General features: G+C 43.8%; 1 protein-coding gene across 2 annotated transcripts in view; it reads left to right on the top strand.

The window, feature by feature from the left end:
• The first annotated feature begins 4,124 nt into the window (after positions 1 to 4,124).
• Positions 4,125 to 18,610, top strand: part of MAGT1 (magnesium transporter 1) — a 49,790-nt gene continuing 35,304 nt past the window's right edge. The window contains exons 1-2 of one of the 2 annotated variants that reach the window (XM_049767326.1): positions 4,125 to 4,269; positions 15,742 to 15,911. In XM_049767326.1, coding sequence (XP_049623283.1) covers positions 4,168 to 4,269; positions 15,742 to 15,911 — 272 coding nt within the window. In that variant the 5' untranslated portion in view covers positions 4,125 to 4,167. The remainder of the gene's footprint in view (positions 4,270 to 15,741; positions 15,912 to 18,610) is intronic. The other variant, XM_049767325.1, reaches the window with a different exon arrangement.

Here is an 18,610-nt window from a genome sequence, read left to right as displayed (position 1 = left end):
CAGGATGGACCTGGGTTCGATCCCCAGTATCCCATATGGTCCTCCGAGTCTGCCAGGAGTGATTTCTGAGCAGAGTCAGGAGTAACCCGAGTGCCACTGGGTGTCCCTCCCCTCAAAAAAAAAAGAAAAGAAAAGAAATTGAAATTCTTCTGGGGATTGAACCTAAAATCATATTGGGAAATGTAGTTTAATGCTTTATAAATGTCATATGCCGCAATACTGAAAAATAAGAACTGCCCCCCCACATTTGAAGTCAGTTGTAAGTTTCTGTAGAAAACAGCATACGGGCCAGAGAGATAGCATGGAGGTAAGGCGTTTGCCTTGCATGCAGAAAGGTCAGTGGTTCGAATCCCTGCATCCCATATGGTCCCCCGAGCCTGCCAGGAGCGATTTCTGAGTGTAGAGCCAGGAGTAACCCCTGAGCGCTGCTGGATGTGACCCCTCGCCCCCAAAAAGAAAATAAAACAGCATAGGAGGAATTATCAAAGGCATCAGTTTCAAGACAGTGACTCAGAAGATCAGAGCGATAGTACAGTGGACAGGGCATTTGTCTTACACAAGACGCACTTGGGCAACCTGATAAAAGTGATCCCTAAGAGTAGGAGCCAAAAGTAAGCCCTGAACACTGCCAGGTGTAGCTAATATATATATATATATATATATATATATATATATATATATATATATATATATATATACATATATATAGAAATTATGCCCCCATAAAATCAATTATTTCTCTTTAAAATTTCCTCACTTTTTAAAAAAGTTTATTGCTCTTTTTATTACATAATAATTAAATTTCAATTTTGAAATGACCAACTTTGGAGAAAATTTATAATAATAAAAGGAATTCTGGGGCCGGAGCTATGGTGCAGGCAGTAGAGTGTGTGCCTTGCACATACTAACCTAGGATGGCGCGATTCAATTCCCCCGGCGTCCCATATGGTCCCCCAACCCAGGAGTGATTTCTGAGCGCATAGCCAGGAGTAACCCCTGAGCTTCACGGAGTGTGGCCCCAAAAAATAAATAAATAAAATAATAATAATAGAAATTTTGTAACATTTAACATAAATATGTGATAATTAAACAACAATCTTTTTTTGTTTTGGTTTTTGGGTCATACCTGCCAGCGCTCAGGGGTTACTCCTGGCTCTATGCTCAGAAATCACCCCTGTCAGGCATGGGCGACCATATAGGATGCCGGGATTCGAACCACTGTCCTTCTGCATGAAAGGCAAACGCCTTATCTCCATGCTATCTCTCCGGCCCCTGTCTTTCTTCTTCTAACTTATTTCATTCGATATATCTGTCAGTTCACTCCAAGCTGTAACTAATTGCATAAATTCATCATTCCTTGAAGCTGCATACTATTTCATTGTGTTTATATACTATATCTACATAATACATTCATTTGCCCTTGGATTCCTAGATTGGATACATACGTTGTAAAACTTGTACTAAATGTTGCAATGAAATAAGGTGTGCATATGGACATTGGAATGACTTTTTTGTGTGTCCTGAGAGTAGATAGATACCCAAAAGCTGAATTACTGGTTTTGAATTTACTGAGAGTTCTCCATAATGTTTTCCAAAGGGGTTGAATCAGACATATCCACTAACAGTGATCAAGAATTTTTTTTGCCTCACATCCCCAACAACAAGGCTTGTTTGCACTACCTTTGATATAAATATTTATTTATTTTTATTAAACATTGTTTTATATCAAAGGTAGTGCAAACAAGTCATGTTGAAGAAGAAGAAGAAGAAGAAGAAGAAGAAGAAGAAGAAGAAGAAGAAGAAGAAGAAGAAGAAGAAGAAGAAGAAGAAGAAGAAGAAGAAGAAGAAGAAGAAGAAGAAGAAGAAGAAGAAGAAGAAAGAAGAGAAGAAGAGGGCCCGGAGAGATAGCGCAGCGGCGTTTGCTTGCAAGCAGCCAATCCAGGACCAAAGGTGGTTGGTTCGAATCCCGGTGTCCCATATGGTCCCCTGTGCCTGCCAGGGGCTATTTCTGAGCAGACAGCCAGGAGCACTGCCTGAGCACTGCCGGGTGTGACCCAAAAACTAAAAAAAAAAAAGAAGAGAAGAAGAAAGAAGAAGAGAAGAAGAAAGAAGAGAAGAAGAAGAAATAAAGAAAGAAGAGAAGAAGAGGGAAGAAGAGAAGAAGAGGAAAGAAGAGAAGAAGAAGAAGAAGAAGAAGAAGAAGAAGAAGAAGAAGAAGAAGAAGAAGGAGGAGGAGGAGGAGGAGGAGGAGGAGGAGGAGGAGGAGGAGGAGGAGGAGGAGGACCTGACTAAAGCGATAGCACAGGGGGTAGTTGTTTGCCTTGCATGCAGATGACTTGGGTTCGATCCCCAGCATGCCATATGGTCCTGAACCTGCCAGGAGTGATTTCTGAATACAGAGCCAGCAGTAACCCTTGAGTGTTGCTGGGTGTGGCCCAAAAACAAAAGAGAGAGAGAGATGCCTAGATCATCCTTAAGGAGGAGGACAGAGAAAAAAAAAGAAATCAAGTGCGGGGGGAAAAATGAGAAAGGGAAAGTGGTCTCAGGTATGTTGGTAATGTGGTTAGTAGTATATCTATATACACAAATAAAAGACTCAACAACACAGAAAACATAAGATCCAAATTGTAACCACTGCACTTTAAAATATGACTGTCAAAGTTACAGCCTGGGTGGCAAGAGTGAACTTGGCAACATTGGTAAAAGGGAGTTTACATTGGTGGTGGGATTGGCTCTAGAACATTATATATGTAAAACTCAATTATCAATAACTTTGGAGCTAGAGAGATAGCACAGCAGTAGGGCATTTGTCTTGCACGCAGCCTACCCAGGACCAACAGTGGTTCGATCCTGGAATTCCATATGGTCCCCCGTGCCTGCCAGGAGCAATTTCTGAGCATAGAGCCAGGTGTAATCCCTGACCGCTGCAAAAAAACAAAAACCAGACCAAATCAAACCAAAACAAAACAATACTTTGTGTGTGTTTTGTTTGTTTTTATTTGGGGGGGGTCACACCCGGTGGCGCTCAGGGGTTACTCCTGGCTCTACGCTCAGAAATTGCTCCTGGCAGGGTCAGGGTACCATATGGGATGCCAGGATCCGAATGATTCATCATTCTTCTGCATGCAAGGCAAACGCCTTACCTCCATGCTATCTCTCCAGCCCCATTTTTTTGGTTGTTATTGTTGTTCTGTTTGTTTTTTGGACCACACCTGGCAGTGTCAGGAGTTACTTCTGGTTCTGAGTTTAGGAATACTCCTGGCAGGCTCAGGGACCATAAGGGATGCCAGATCAAATACAGGTCAGCCACATGCAAGGCAAGCACCCTACCCACTGTACTATTGCTCGGGCCCAACTTATATGGTTTTCTTTTGTTTCCACCTTTGAGCACATCTTTATTTTCTCACACAAAAATATTTATGATCCATCTTATACTTTGTCAACTCCATCCAGCACTGGAAATTAACAATTTATTAAAAAAAAAAAAAGCAAACCCGCAATTTCTTATAGAAAGGCAGTTGGAAAATAATCCAGACTTGGCACTAACTGTGCCCTTTGATATTAAAGTGTGAATATAACCCCAATTTTCCAGTTCTTTCTAAAATTGACTGATTCATCAAATGTGATGATTCATCAAATTTATTCCCATTCTTTCATAAGATTTTTTACAAATAGGTAACAAACATGTATGTTACAGGGCCAGAAAGAGATCACAGAGGCAGGGCGTTTGCCTTGCACGTGGCTGACCCAGAACAGACCCAGGTTCGATCTCCTACATCCCCGAGCCTGCCAGGAGCGATTTCTGAGCGTAGAGGCACGAGTAACCCCCGAGCTGAGCGCTGCCGGGTGTGACCCAAAAACCAAAAACCAAAAAAAAAAAAAAAAAAACCCGCATCACACGGACGTCTATAAAAGAGGCGGGCCATCATGCTTAGTGGACCAATGAAAAACCTCCAGATGATCCTTTTTTGTATTGGCTAACGGAGACCAATTACAAATGGCCTGTCTTTAGTGGCGGACTAGCTCGACTAGCCCGTCGTGACGCAACGCCCGGCAGGGCTGGGCAGGACCAATAGGGCTGGGCGACGGGCTGGCTTGCTGTTGCCCAGCTCCTCCCTCAGGCCCAGCCCGAGGAAAGTTTGGCTTCTAGGAGGGAGAGAAGCGAATATGGCAGCGTGGTGGTGGCTTCGGTGTGTCTCTGCCCTCATTGTGCTGGCGCTGCTGCTGGTTTATAGGGTTCCCTCGGCCTCTGCCCAAAGAAAGAAAGAGGTGAGGACGCTCTTCTCAGCAACTCGCGTGTTTTCCTCTGTGTGGGAGGCTGGCGAGAGGCTCTCTGCTCTCCTTTCCTTTCTCTGTCGCTGATATGTCTTGTGGGAGGCTCCCATTCCATTTTGGAAGTTGTGGGATTCCGGAGAGAAAAAGCTAACTCCTGGCCTTCTGCCCCTGTAGAAGCGGAGTTGGTTAGGGGAGGTTTTCCTCTAGGCTTGTCAATGTACAGTAGCTGTGAATTTTGACAATTCTTTAAGTATCTGCCCTATCATTGTCGTGAAAAGTTCGGCATTGGGGCCAGGTTGTCGAATATGATTTTTTTTTTTACTGTCAGGAGATACAACTCCTCGTCTACATATATGCTTTAGTAAACATTTGACTTCTGGAGTGTGAGAGTTAAACTGAAGAGAGAAATTGTCAGGGTCATTACTTAGCCCAAACGATTCAAAATAATTTGCCTGAGTGTTGGAGCTATTAAATTATTTCCAGTCGTATACCAGTCAAGCTTATATCAAGCAAATATCAAGTATTTTTCCTGGGAACTTGATATATAATTGAACAAAGCTAAGGTCCACTTCTAGTAGTGAAATTTGCTGGTTTGGCAAGTGAAGGTTTTAGGGGTTATTTTTTGTTTTTTGTTTTGTTTTGGGGGTCAAACAGGCTGGTGCTCAGGGGTAACTCCTGAATGCCTTTAAGGAATCACCCCTGGCTGTGTTTGGGACAGACACCATATCGAACTGGGTTGGCCATGTGCAAGGCAAGTGCCTTACCTGCTCAGGCCCCATTTACGTTGTTGTTGTTGTTGTTATTATTATTATTATTTTGGTTTACTCACAATTAAGATCTAAGCAGAGAAGGGTTTTTGGTTTATTTTTGGTTCTGCAACTTGAACTCAGGACTTAATACAAATGAAACATGCACACTACGTCTGAGCTGCATACATCCTTAGCTCCCAAAGATTTTTGTCATTGGTGGTGCCTGCAGCCGATGGTCTTTAGGGCTTACTTTTAAAATGTGTTATGAAACTTACAATTTAATGCTTTAAAATATTACTAGCAATTATTTATACTCTAATTTCATAGACTAAGAACAAGCACTAAGTTTACAGCTTGCCCTCTTATATTCTTTTTTGTTGTTTTGTTTTGGGGCCACACCTGGTGGCTCTCAGGGGTTACTCCTAGCAGGCTCTGGAGAGCACATGGGATTACAAGAATCTAACCTGGGTCATCCATATGCAAGGCAAATGCCCTATGTGCTATGCTATTGCTCCAGCTCAGCTAGTCTATACATTCTTTACTTCCTCTAGTACACAGTATCTGCACACACTTTTATTTTTTATTATTTATTTACAGTATTTTCTGGCATATAAAATGACCCCCTAATTTTACAGTTAAAACATAGGTTTAGGCCTATATTCACTGTATAAGACAGAATGTTCCTGTGCTGCAACTGTATGTACCACAGTGAGCCAATCACAACAAGCAAAGGTTCAAAGGTTATACTGTCATAGACTTCCTCTCTGACTCTGGCCAATCTGAGCAGGCTTTTGACAGTGTAGATTCGGGTCCAGAACATTGTCTAATTTGCATGCATTAAAAGCCTGCTTGGATTGGCTGAGTTAGAGAGGCGGTCGGAGCAGCCTTACGGTGATTGGTGCAGGATCGAGTTGGAAAATTCGTTTTGTGGCAATACCCAGACGATTTTCGTTTAGCAGCATATTGAAACATTTTTCGGGATACACTCAGCGTATAAGACGACCCCCGATTTTCGGTTGACATTTTTGTTTCAAAAGTCATGCCGGAAAATACAGTACTTGGTTTGGGGCCACACACAGTGGTGCTTTAGGGTTACTCCCGATTCTGCTTTCAGAAATCACTCACTCCTACAGGCTCAGGAGACCCTATTAGGATGCCAAGGATCAAACCTGGGTTGACCACATGCAAGGCAAACACCCTATCCACTGTGCTATTTCTCTGGCCCTCACATACTCTTTTTTTGGGGGAGGGGCCACACCCGGCGGCGCTCAGGGGTTACTCCTGGCTATCTGCTCAGAAATAGCTCCTGGAAGGCACGGGGGACCATATGGGACACCGGGATTCGAACCAACCACGTTAGATCCTGGATTGGCTGCTTGCAAGGCAAACACCGCTCTGCTATCTCTCCGGGCCCGGCCCTCACATACTTTTAAAATGTCATTTATATGGGGGCCGGAGAGATAGCATGGAGGTAAGGCATTTGCCTTTCATGCAGGAGGTCATCAGTTCGAATCCCAGCGTCCCATATGGTCCCCCGTGCCTGCCAGGAGCAATTTCTGAGCCTGGAGCTAGGAATAACCCCTGAGCAATGCCGGGTGTGACCCAAAAAAAAATGTCATTTATATGGAGCCGGAATGGTAGCACAGTGGTAGGGCATTTGCCTTGAACGTGGCTGACCCAGGACAGACACGGGTTTGATCTCTGGCATCCCATATAGTCCCCCGAGCCAGGAGCACAGAACCAGGATTAACCCCTGAGTGCTGCTGGGTGTGGCCCTAAAATAAAAAAAAAAAGAAGTAATTTATATGGAGCAATAGCCGGTACAGTGGATAGAGCACTTGCCTTGCACTTGATTGCCCAGGTTATATCCCTGGCATCCCATATATTCATTCTCCTGGGCCCACCAGGGATGATTCCTGAGTATAGAGCTATGAGTAACCCCTGAGCACCATCACATGTGGCTCAAAAAATAAAATATAATAAAATAAAATACCATTTAGAGGGCCAAAAAGAGTACAAAGGTTAAAGTACATGCCTAGCTTGTGTTTGTGGCCTTAACCCTGGTTCGAATTCCTGCACTGCTTATAGTTCCAGGTGTAGTTCCTGGGCACTGCCCAGTGTGGGTTCCCCACCAAATGCAATCTGATGGCTGGGATTTTAACTCAGTGATAGAGCACTTGCCTTACATTGCCAGTTGTCCTAGGTTTGATTCCTGGCATAGACAAAAATATGAAAGTCATTTAAGCATCTCACATGCTTGTCATCTGGGATGAAATTTAAAATAAGGTACCTTCTCTATTACTGAATATTTCGGGGAAAATAACCAAGTAAATTTAAACAAGTTATTTTTGTTGACATTAAAAATGGGGGAGGGAGCTAGAGAGAGAGAAGGTAGGTATTTCTGAGTGTAGAGCCAGGAGTAATTCCAAAGCATTGCTGGGTGTGGCCAAAAATAAAATAAAAATTTGGAGAGTGTTTTTGTGCTACACCAGGCAGTGCTCAAGGGTCACTCCTGGTGGTACTCGGATTTGAACCTAGGTTGGCTTCATGCAAAGCAACCACCCTGCCCACATACTAACTCTTTGGCTCCTAAAAATTTTTTTCAATGGTGTAAAATGAGTAAGCTAGAATTACCAATAAATGTGGGGGTATTTTTGTTTTGTTTTGGGGCCACACCCGGTGACATTTAGAGGTTACTCCTGGCTATGCACTCAGAAATTGCTCCTAGGATTGAACTGAGGTCTATCCTGGGTCTGCCTCATTCAAGGCAAATGCCTAACACTATGCTATATAGCTCAGGCCCCAATAAATGTGTTTTTAGGTTGTTTTGTTGTTGGTGGTGGTGGTGGTGGTTTTTTTGGGGGGTGGGTGGGAGGGTCACACCCGTCAGCGCTCAGGGGCTACTCCTGGCTCTATGCTTAGAAATTGCTCCTGGGGCCGGGAATGTGGCGCTAAAGGTAAGGTGTCTGCCTTGCAAGCGCTACCGAAGGACGGACCTCGGTTCAATCCCCCAGCGTCCCATATGGTCTCCCCAAGCCAGGAGTGACTTCTGAGCGCATAGCCAGGAGTAACCCCTGAGCATCAAACGGGTGTGGCCCAAAAACCAAAAAAAAAAAAAAAAAAAGAAATTGCTCCTGACAATTTCTCAGGGGACCATATAGGATTCTGGGATTCAAACCACCGTCCTTCTGCATGCAAGGCAAATGCCCTACATCTCTCCGGCCCCAATAAATGTGTTTTTAATGGAGGGTTTCAGGCCATTATTGTGTGGAAAATAAGATACATAAAAAAATATTTGGTTTTTATTTAGTTTATTTTTTCATGGAGCACACCAACAGTGCTCAAGGATTCTCACACTGAACTCAGGGATAACTCCTGGTAGGCTTGGGGGACCATATGTGGTGCTAGAGACCAAACCAGGTCAATGGATACAAGGCAAATGACCTACCTTTTTCTGTACTATAGCTCTGACCCCAAAATATATGTTTGTTCATACATAAAGAAACCTCCAGTAGTTTTCACCAATCTAGGGATTAGTTAAGGTTTTTGTTTGTTCATTTATTTTTGGGCCACACCCAGCGATGCTCAAGGGTTACTCTTGATTCTGCACTCAGAAATTACTCCTGGCAGGCGTGGGGGACCATATAGGATGCCAGGGATTGAACTTGGTTTGATCACATGCAAGGCAGACATCTTATCCACTGTGCTATTGCTCTGGTCCCCAATTTTGTTAAGGTTTTATGAGGTGCCTGAGATTGAGCCTAGGGCTTTACATATGCAAGAAAAATGTTCTAGTGACAGTACTTTGTTTTGGGGCCACACGTGGTGGTGCTAACAGTTTACTTTAAACTCTGTGCTCAGGAATTACTCCTCTCAGATTAGGGGACTATATGTGGTGCTGGATATAGAATCTGATTGACCGTGTGTAAGGCAAGTGCCTTACCCACTGTACTATCTCTCTGGCCCCAATGTTCTACCACTCAACCACACCTTTGGCCCTTCAAGTTGTTGCAAATATTTTTATTTATTTTTATTTTTATTACTACTACTACTATTATTATTATTATTATTATTATTATTATTATTATTATTGCTTTTTGGGCCACACCCGGTATGCTCAGTGGTTGCTCCTGGCTATGCGCTCGGAAATTGATCCTGGCTTGGGGGACCAGATGGGACACTGGGGGATTGAACCATGGTTCGCCCTAGGTTAACTGTGCAAGGTACGCCTGTATGCCTTACCGCTTGCCCCACTGCTCTGGCCCCATATTTCTTGATCTTTTTATGCCACACCCAGTGGTGCTCAAGACATACTCTTGGCTCTGCACTCAGAGATCACTCCTAGTTGATTTGGGGGACTATTTGGGATGTGGGGAATTAAACCCCAGTTGTCCACATGCAGGGGAAACACTCCAGTAGGGTAGAGGTTTAGGTCACTGCTTGAGATATTCAGAGGATATTCCTAGCTTTACGTTCAGGCATGACTTCCGGCAGTTCCCTGAAGACCACATACCAGGAATTCCAACCACGGTGGCCAACAAGGCAAGTGCCTTACCTCCTGCACTGTCTTTTTTTCTGAATCATAGCTTAGAACTCTTGACAGTGATAGGTACCCCAAGGAGTAAGAGTTGGCAGAACTCGTGATTTAGTCTTATTTAAAAAAGTGACTTCCGGGCCAGAAAGGTGGCACAAGAGGTAGGAATGCATGCAGCCAATACAGGACGGACCCCGGTTTGAATCTTGGCATCCCATATGGTCCCCCGAGCCTGCCAGGAGTCACTTCTGAGTGCAAAGCCAGGAGTAACCCCGGATCAGTGCTGGATCTGACCCCTCCCCCCCAAAAATCAGAATATCTAGCAGTATTTCTCAATTTCTACTGTAATATATGCATATATGTAAATATATACATTTATATTATGTACTATGTATACATATAATCCCTTTGTAATATAGATAGTCATCACTTGGAGCACATGTTAAAATTCCATATTCTTGGAAGCTCAGGGACCATATGGGACACCGGGGATCGAACCAAGGACTTTTCTGTATTCTGTTTCTATCTTTTTTAATTTTGAGCCACACCACACCCAGTGGGGTACAGGGATTAATCTTGGCTTTACACTCAAAGATCATTCCTGGTAGTGCACAAGGGAACCCTATGGAATGCCAGGGAATTGAACGTGGGTTGGTAGTGTCCAAAGCAAGCACCCTACTCACTGTACTATTTTTATGGACCTAGATGTTTTTCTCTGTTTGTTTTAGGGCCACTTGCTGTGCTCAGAGCTGACCCCTGGCTCTGTGTTCGGGGATCATTACCAATGGAAACCTTATGGGTTCAGGGGATTGACTATGGGCCAGCTGTGTGCAAGGCAATACTGTCTCTCTGTCTTCTCTAACTTCTTTTTCCATTTGTTTCAGTTTCTATTTATTATTATCATTATTGAGTTAATATTGTTTACTACAGTGTTAATACTTGTACTTTCAGTATACAGAATTACCGCATGCTTCCCATCACTAAAGTCCAAAAAAATCTCCCTTCGCTGTCCTTATGTCACTTCTCCCTTTGTCCCCATCTTCTGTCTGGTAATCAGTTCTGTTGTTAGGTTCTAAGGAATTATCTCCATTAAACATTGTCCATTCGTTTATTTTATGTTTTTGGGCCATACCTGGTGGTGTTTAGGGCTTACTCTTGGCTCTGTGCTCAGAAATTATGCCTGGTATTGCTCAGGGATGCCAGGGATCAAACCCAGGTCAGCTGTGTGCAAGGCAAGCGCCCTACCTGCTGTGCTATCACTCTGGCACCAATTCCTTTGTTTATATATTATATGAATGAGACCATCTTAGTATCTGTCCTTCTCCCTCCGATTTAACATCACATTCTTGAGTTTCAGCCAAGAAGACTTAGAAAACTGCAGATTTTTTTGTTTTTGTTTTTTGGGCCACACCTGGTGACACTCAGGGCACTCAGGGGTTACTCCTGGCTATACGCTCAGAAATCGCTCCTGGCTTAGGGGACCATATGGGATGCTGGGGGATCGAACCACGATCCATCCAAGGTTAGCCGCCTGCAAGGCAAATGCCTTACCACTTGCGCCATCATTCCAGCCCCAGATTTTCATATTTTCTGTTTGTTTATATGTGTCACAAACTTTTCTATTCACTCATTTGTTCTTTGGCATTTGAATTGTATTCAGATCATTTTTGAATTAATGTTTTTATGTCGTTAGTATAGATACCAAAGAGAAAATTGCTGGGTCATGTGGTAGATTTTTGTTTGTTTTTAGGGTCACACCAGTGGTTTTTGAGGCTGATACTGGCTCTTTGGATTGCTTTTTGTATGCTTGGAGAGTCATGCAGTATTGGGGAGCAAACAAGAGCACCCCATATACAAAGCATGCACTCATACTGTAAATAAAAAATAAAATAAACTATAGTTCTGTTTCTATATTTGTGCATTCATCTTTTATTCTATTTATTTTTATTTAACTTTTGTTTTGTTTTATTTTGGGGCCACACATGATGATGTTCAGGGGTTACTCCTGGCTCTGCACTCAGAAATCGCTCCTGGCTCAGGGAGTCATGTGGGGGATCAAACCGTGGTCCCTTCTAGGTCAGCTGAGTCCAAGGCAAACGCCCTACTGCTGTGCCACCACTCCAGCCCCTTATTTAATTTTTAATTTAATTTTTTTCTCCCCCCTAATTTTTAGTTTAATTTTTAAAATTTTGTTTTTGGATTACACCTGGTGGTGCTCAGGGATTTCTCCTGGCTCTGTACTCAGGAATCACTCCTAGCAGTGCTTGAGGGACTGACCATATGGGATGCTAGGGATTGAACCTGGGTTAACTGCATGCAAGGCAAAAAAAACGCCGATTGCACCATTTCTTGGCCCCTTATGGCTTTTTTGTTTTGTTTTGTTTTGGGCCACACCCAGTAGTGCTCAGGGGTTACTCCTAGCTCTACACTCAGAAATCGCTCCTAACGGGCTAGCGGGCCATGTGGGATGCCTGTTTAGGTCCCGTGTGTTGGTCTCATTCAATGCAAACACCCTGCCACCATGCTATTGCTCCAGCCCTCCCTTATGAATTTTTGGGGGGCTACACCTGGTGATGCTCAGGGGTTACTCCTAGCTTTTATGCTCAGAAATTGCTCCTGGCTTGAGGGACCATATGGGATGCCTGGGGATCGAACTTTGGTCTGGCCTTAGGTTAGCTCATGCAAGGCAAATGCCCTACCACTGTGCCACTGCTCCGACCCGCCCCTTATGATATATTTTTAAAAAATTCACTTGGACTGGAGTGATAGCACAGTGGTAGGACATTTGCCTTGCATTTGGCTGACCTGGGACACCCGGTGTTCGATCCCTGGCATCCCCTATGGACCCCTGAGCATAACAGGTGTGGTCCCCAATCTCCCCCAATTTTTTTGAAGTCACATCAGTTGTGCTTAGGACTTATTTCTGGCTCTGTGCTCATATTATTCCTGGTGGGCTCAGGGGATCATATGTGGTGCCTGGGATAAAATTACTGTAGATTTGGGAGCCAAAGTGATAGCACAGCAGGGAAGACATTTGTCTTCAAAGGAGCTAACCTGGGTTCAATCCTCAGCATCCTCTATGTTTCCCATGAGCCTTTTAGGAGTGATTGCTGAGTGCAGAGCCAGGATTAACCCATGAGCCACACTGGGTGTGGCCCCAAAGCAAACAATAGTGAGTTGCATGTACTGAACTATTTATCCAGCCTCTATTCTATATGTATTAACATGTTAAAATGAGTTGATTTACAACTGGGTTCTGATTAGTAGAAATTTTGTGCACACTTAAGTAGTACCAACCATATGATAAAGTACTTGTGTTTAATCTCTAATAGCAAAACTTTAGAAAAGGAAACATTGCTGGGGCCGGGTAGGTGGCGCTGGAGGTAAGGTGTCTGCCTTGCAAGCGCTAGCCAAGGAAGGACCGCGGTTCGATCCCCCGGCGTCCCATATGGTCCCCCCAAGCCAGGGGCGATTTCTGAGCGCTTAGCCAGGAGTAACCCCTGAGGTCAAACGGGTGTGGCCCAAAAACCAAAAAAAAAAAAAAGAAAACATTGCTTCTTAGAATAAGTTTGAGAATATAAATTAAAAATTTATAACAGAGTAAAGTGGAAGCTTTGAACACAGCTGGATGTGCCCCAACACTCCAGTAAAAAATAAAAAGGAAATTAATTCTTTATACTCTTTCAGCAACAATATTGCAAACCACCGTGTCTAAAAGAACAGAAATGAAGAGAGAAGAAAATCTACAGAGGCAGGTTGCGGGAGGGTATATGGGGTTAGAGGGTAGGGTAGGAAGGAACTGGGAACATTGGTGGTGGGAAATGTGCATTGAAACTCAATCATGAACAACTTTATAACTGTCTCACGTGATTCAGTTAAAGAATTTTTCTTTTTGCTTTTTGGGTCACACCTGGCAGCGCTCAGGTGTTACTCCTGGCTCAGCACTCAGAAGTCGCTCCTGTCAGGCACAGGGGACCATATGGGATGCTGGGATTCGAACCACTGTTGGTCCTGGGTGGGCTGCTTGCAAGACAAATGCCCTACCACTGGGCTATCTCTCCAGCCCCCAGTTAAAGAATTTTTATAATAATAAACACAACAGGGGCCAGACCAATAGCACAGTGGTAAGGCGTTTGCCCTGCATGTGGCCAATACAGGATGGACCCCACTTCAAGTCCTGGCATCCCATATGGTCCCCCGAGCCAGCCAGGAGCGGTTTCTGAGCACAGAGACAGGAGTAACCTCTGAACACTACCAAGTGTGATCTCCCCCCCCCCAAAAAAAAGAAAAGAAAAGAAAAGAAAAAATAGGGTGGTGCTTGGGGAACCTTATGGGATATGGGATTGAACCTGGGCCAGCCACATATAAGGCAAGAGCCCTACCTTATGTTCTAGCTTTTCAGAAACCCTCTCCCACACCCTGGGCTTGTTCTCTGGCATCCACATGGTCCCCAAAGCCCACCAAGAGTAATTCTTGAGTTCAGGGCCAGGAGTAACCCCTGAGCATCACTGGGTGTGGTCCACTTCCCCAAAATGGTAATTTTATTTATTTGGGGGGACTTTGGGGCCACAACATGGTTGCTCAGGGATTAGTCCCCCTCTCCTTCTAGATGTGGTCTATTAACAAAAAAATCACTCACTCATGGCCTTACTTGTGATCAACCCTGATCTGATCTGCAAGTACCTTCAGGAGTGATCCTTGAGCACAGAGTCAAGAGTAGGCCTTGAACACTGCTGGGTATGACACAAAAGCCAAAAACAGAATAAATAAAAATATTTTTTTTTGTTTTTTTTTGGGGGGCCACACCCGTTTGCTGCTCAGGGGTTACTCCTGGCTATGTGCTCAGAAATCGCCCCTGGCTTGGGGGGACCATATGGGACGCCAGGGGATCGAACCGAGGTCCTTCCTTGGCTAGCGCTTGCAAGGCAGACACCTTACCTCCAGCGCCACCTACCCGGCCCCAAATAAAAATATTTTAGTTATGTTTTCTTTTTTTTTTTTTTTTTTTTTTGGTTTTTGGGCCACACCCTGTGACACTCAGGGGTTACTCCTGGCTATGTGCTCAGAAGTTGCTTCTGGCTTCTTGGGGGACCATATGGGACGCCAGGGGATCGAACCGCGGTCCGTCCTAGGCTAGCGCAGGCAAGGCAGGCACCTTACCTCCAGCGCCACCGCCCGGCCCCTAGTTATGTTTTCTTAAATCAGAATTTTTATTGGGGTTTTAGGCCACACCCAGCAGCGCTCAGGGATTACTCCTGGCTCTTTGCTCAGAAATTGCTCCTGGCAGGCACGGGACCATATGGGATGCTGGGATTCGAACTATGGTTGGTCCTGGATCAGCCACCTGCAAGGCAAACGCCCTAACCCTGTGCTATCTCTCCAGCTCCTTGAAACAGAATTTTATATCAAATAGTTTTTTTTTTGTTAGTGGAACACATTTGGCAGAAGATAGAACAGTATATGGTGCTGGTCACCGAACCCAAAACTGCACATGAGTGGCATATATTCTACCACTTTATATCTGTGGCCCCTACTGGTGGTTTCAGCACATGTTCTTTGGAATTGTTTGGCAAATAAAAAGTTCTTAATGATATATTTTATAAATATATGATAAGTAATTCATGTTAGAAGTATAATGTTTTATTAAATCTCATCATGAAATAATTTGATTTGTTTGCTGGGTTTTTGTTTGTTTTTGAGTCATACTTGGTGTTGTTCAGGGGTTACATCTAGCTCTGCAATTAGGAATCACTCCTGGCAGTGCTCAGGGGACCATGCGGGATGCTGGGGATTGAACCTGGGTTGGCTGTGTACAAGGCCTTACCCACTGAACTATCACCCTGAAATTATATAATTGGAAGTGTAGGGGCTAAAGAGATTGTGGGTAGGGCATTGCCTGGTATGGCAGCCCTCCTTGCTTGATTCCTAGTACCACATATGGTCTCCTACCTTCCCCCAGTTATCCCTGAGTGCAAAGCTATGAGTAAGTTCTGAGCACCACCCACTTTGGCTCAAAACAACAACAAAAAGAATCATCAGCTCCAATTCTCAAATTTTATTTTTTGGCACTCACTTTTTATATGTACTTGTACTTTTTAGTATTGATTTAACGTTGCCTGATTCAAAGGATCTTTAAATGCCAAGTTGTAAGTACTAATACTATGCTCTTTTTGTCTTTTTTAGATGGTATTATCTGAAAAGGTTAGTCAGCTGATGGAATGGACTAATAAAAGACCCGTAATAAGAATGAATGGAGATAAATTTCGTCGCCTTGTTAAAGCCCCACCAAGAAACTACTCTGTTATTGTCATGTTCACTGCTCTTCAACTTCATAGACAATGTGTTGTGTGCAAGTATGAACTTTCAGCTACACTTTACAATTAAAATATCTTATAAGATTTTCACTGTTTTTAATATAAAGATAATTCAGTGGGCATAGATATATACTTTATTTAGGATGTCTGTAATAACTCATAATACCACTACTCTGTTATAGTAACTTGTTAGTTGTCTTTTTTAGTACAGGAACAAAGAACAAAATAAAATACTTGTGATAGTCAGACTGAACTAACTTAAAGATCTAGCTGTCATCTTATTAATTTGTATCCACATATATAAATTTATATCATTAGGAATCATTGTAGTGATTTTGTGTTTTCAACTTATTTTTATTTTAGGACAACCTCAGAAGGAAGGGAAAGAAAATTTTCCCCTTTGTTTTTTATTTATTTATTTATTTTTGGTTTTTGGGCCACACCCGTTTGATGGTCAGGGGTTACTCCTGGCTAAGTGCTCAGAAATCGCCCCTGGCTTGGGGGCACCATATGGGACGCCGGGGGATCGAACCTCGGTCCTTCCTTGGCTAGCGCTTGCAAGGCAGACACCTTACCTCTAGCGCCACCTTCCCGGCCCCTCCCCTTTGTTTTTTAAAGAAACAGGTTCCAAAAGTTGAATTCATTTATCTACAGCTTAGAGATACTATTAATGCAATGGTATTGACTACATCCAAATTTGAAATTATGAGAATTTTTGCAGACAAGGGTTTGGGGTATACCTTGTGAAGTGATATTCACGGCGTCTTCCTATCTCTGTGGTCAGTGGTCACTCCTGGCTCTGCGCTCATGTATCTATCGTTCCTGATGCTGCTTGGGGAACCATATGCAGTACTGGGGTTTGAGCCATATTTGACTACAGGCAAAGGAAGCCCTTAATACCCTGTTTTTTTGGGGGGATTGAGCAACACCTGATGGCATTTAAGGGTTACTCCTGGCCCTAGGTTTATATGGGATGCCGGAGAGCAAGCCTGTATTGGTTCTGGGCCTGCCACATACAGGGCAAATGCCCTACCCACTGTGCTATCATTCAAGTCCCCTTATACCCTATTTTATTTCTTTGTCTCCTCTAGAGAAATGGGATTGGGATGATTGCATGTAAGGCAAGCACTTTACGTTTCAAAAACCACAAATAGATTTCAGAGCATAATCAGTAGTAATCCTTGAGTATCATCAAATGGATCCAAATGCCCTGTCCTAACTGAAAATTTCTCTTGAGGAGGCAAAGAAATAAAACAGGGTGTAAAGGGCTTGCTTTTTGTTCTTGGGCCATAACCAGCAGTGCTTGGGACTTAACTCCTGGCTCTGTGCTCAAGTATCATTCCTGGTGGGGTTGGGTGATCATCTGGAATGCCTGAGATCGATCCCAGCTTGGCCGTGTGTAAGGCAAGCACCCTACCCAACCTGCTATACTATTGCTTTGGCTTCGTTCATTAACTCTATCTTACTTTCTGACTCCCAGAGTATTTTTTGTTTTGTTTAGTTTTGGATTCACAATTGGTAATGCTCAGAGGTTACTCATGGCTCTGCATTCAGAAATTACTTCTCCATGTGTTCAGGGGACTATATGGGATGCTTGGAATCAAATCTGGGTTGGTTTTGTGCTAGGTAAGAGCCTAATCTGCTATGCTAGTTCTTTAGCCCTCATGGGGTTTTTTGTTTTGTTTTGTTTTGGGGCCATATTCAGAAGTGCTCAGGGGTTACTCATCACTGTGCACTCAGAAATCATTCCTGGTGGGCTCAGAGGACCATAAGGGATGCTAGTACAGCCTTATATGCTCCAGACCACACCAAGATAATTTTTTTTTTGGTTTGGTTTTGGTTTTTGGGCCACACCTGGTGATGCTCAGGGGTTACTCCTGGTTATGTGCTCAGAAATCGCTCCTAGCTCGGGGGACCATATGGGATGCCAGCAATTGAACCAAGGTCTGTCCTAGATCGGTCGCGTGCAAGGCAAACGCTCTACCGCTGTTCTATTGTTCTGACCCCTTAGCCCCTAGATTTATTTTTGTTTGTTTTGGGGTCATACCCGGCAGCGCTCAGGGGTTACTCCTGGCTCTGAATTCAGAAATTACCCCTGGCAGGCCCAGGGAACCATATGGGATGCCGGGATTCAAACCACTGACCATCTGCATGCAAGGCAAATGCTCTACCACTATGCTATCTCTCTGGCCCATCCCTAGATTTTTAAGTGAACATTAAAGTCCAGAAAAATACTTTAACCTTGTCTTTCAATTCTTAAAGATAATTTCGGGTATTAAAGATTGTTTAAGTGGGGCCCAAGAGATAGTACTGCAGGAAAGACACCTTGACCCTGGTTTTGATCCATAGCAACCCATATGATCCCCAAAGTCTTCCATACATGATCCCTGAGCACAGAGTCAAGAGTATGGCTTGAGGGGCCGGGAAGGTGATCCTAGAGGTAAGGTGTCTGCCTTGCAAGCGCTAGTGTAGGACGGACCAAAGTTCCATCCCCCTACGTCCCATATGGTCCCCCCAAGCCAGGGGAGATTTCTGAGCACATAGCCAGGAGTAATCCCTGAGCGTCAAATGGGTGTGGCCCAAAAACCAAAAAAAAAAGAGTATGGCTTGAGCACAGTTAGGTGTGACCGAAAAACCAAAAAGGATAAAAGCTAAAGATAGTTTGGAACCAGAGTGATTGCTCTGTGGGTAGGGTTTTTGTTGTATGTGGCCAACCCGAGTTCAATCTCTGACATTCC

The sequence above is a fragment of the Suncus etruscus genome, chromosome X (genome assembly GCF_024139225.1).
Source record: "Suncus etruscus isolate mSunEtr1 chromosome X, mSunEtr1.pri.cur, whole genome shotgun sequence".
In the NCBI taxonomy this organism is placed as follows: Eukaryota; Metazoa; Chordata; class Mammalia; order Eulipotyphla; family Soricidae; genus Suncus; species Suncus etruscus.
The sequence above is the reverse complement of the archived record's forward strand: the minus strand, read 5'-3'. Positions and strand labels throughout refer to the sequence as shown.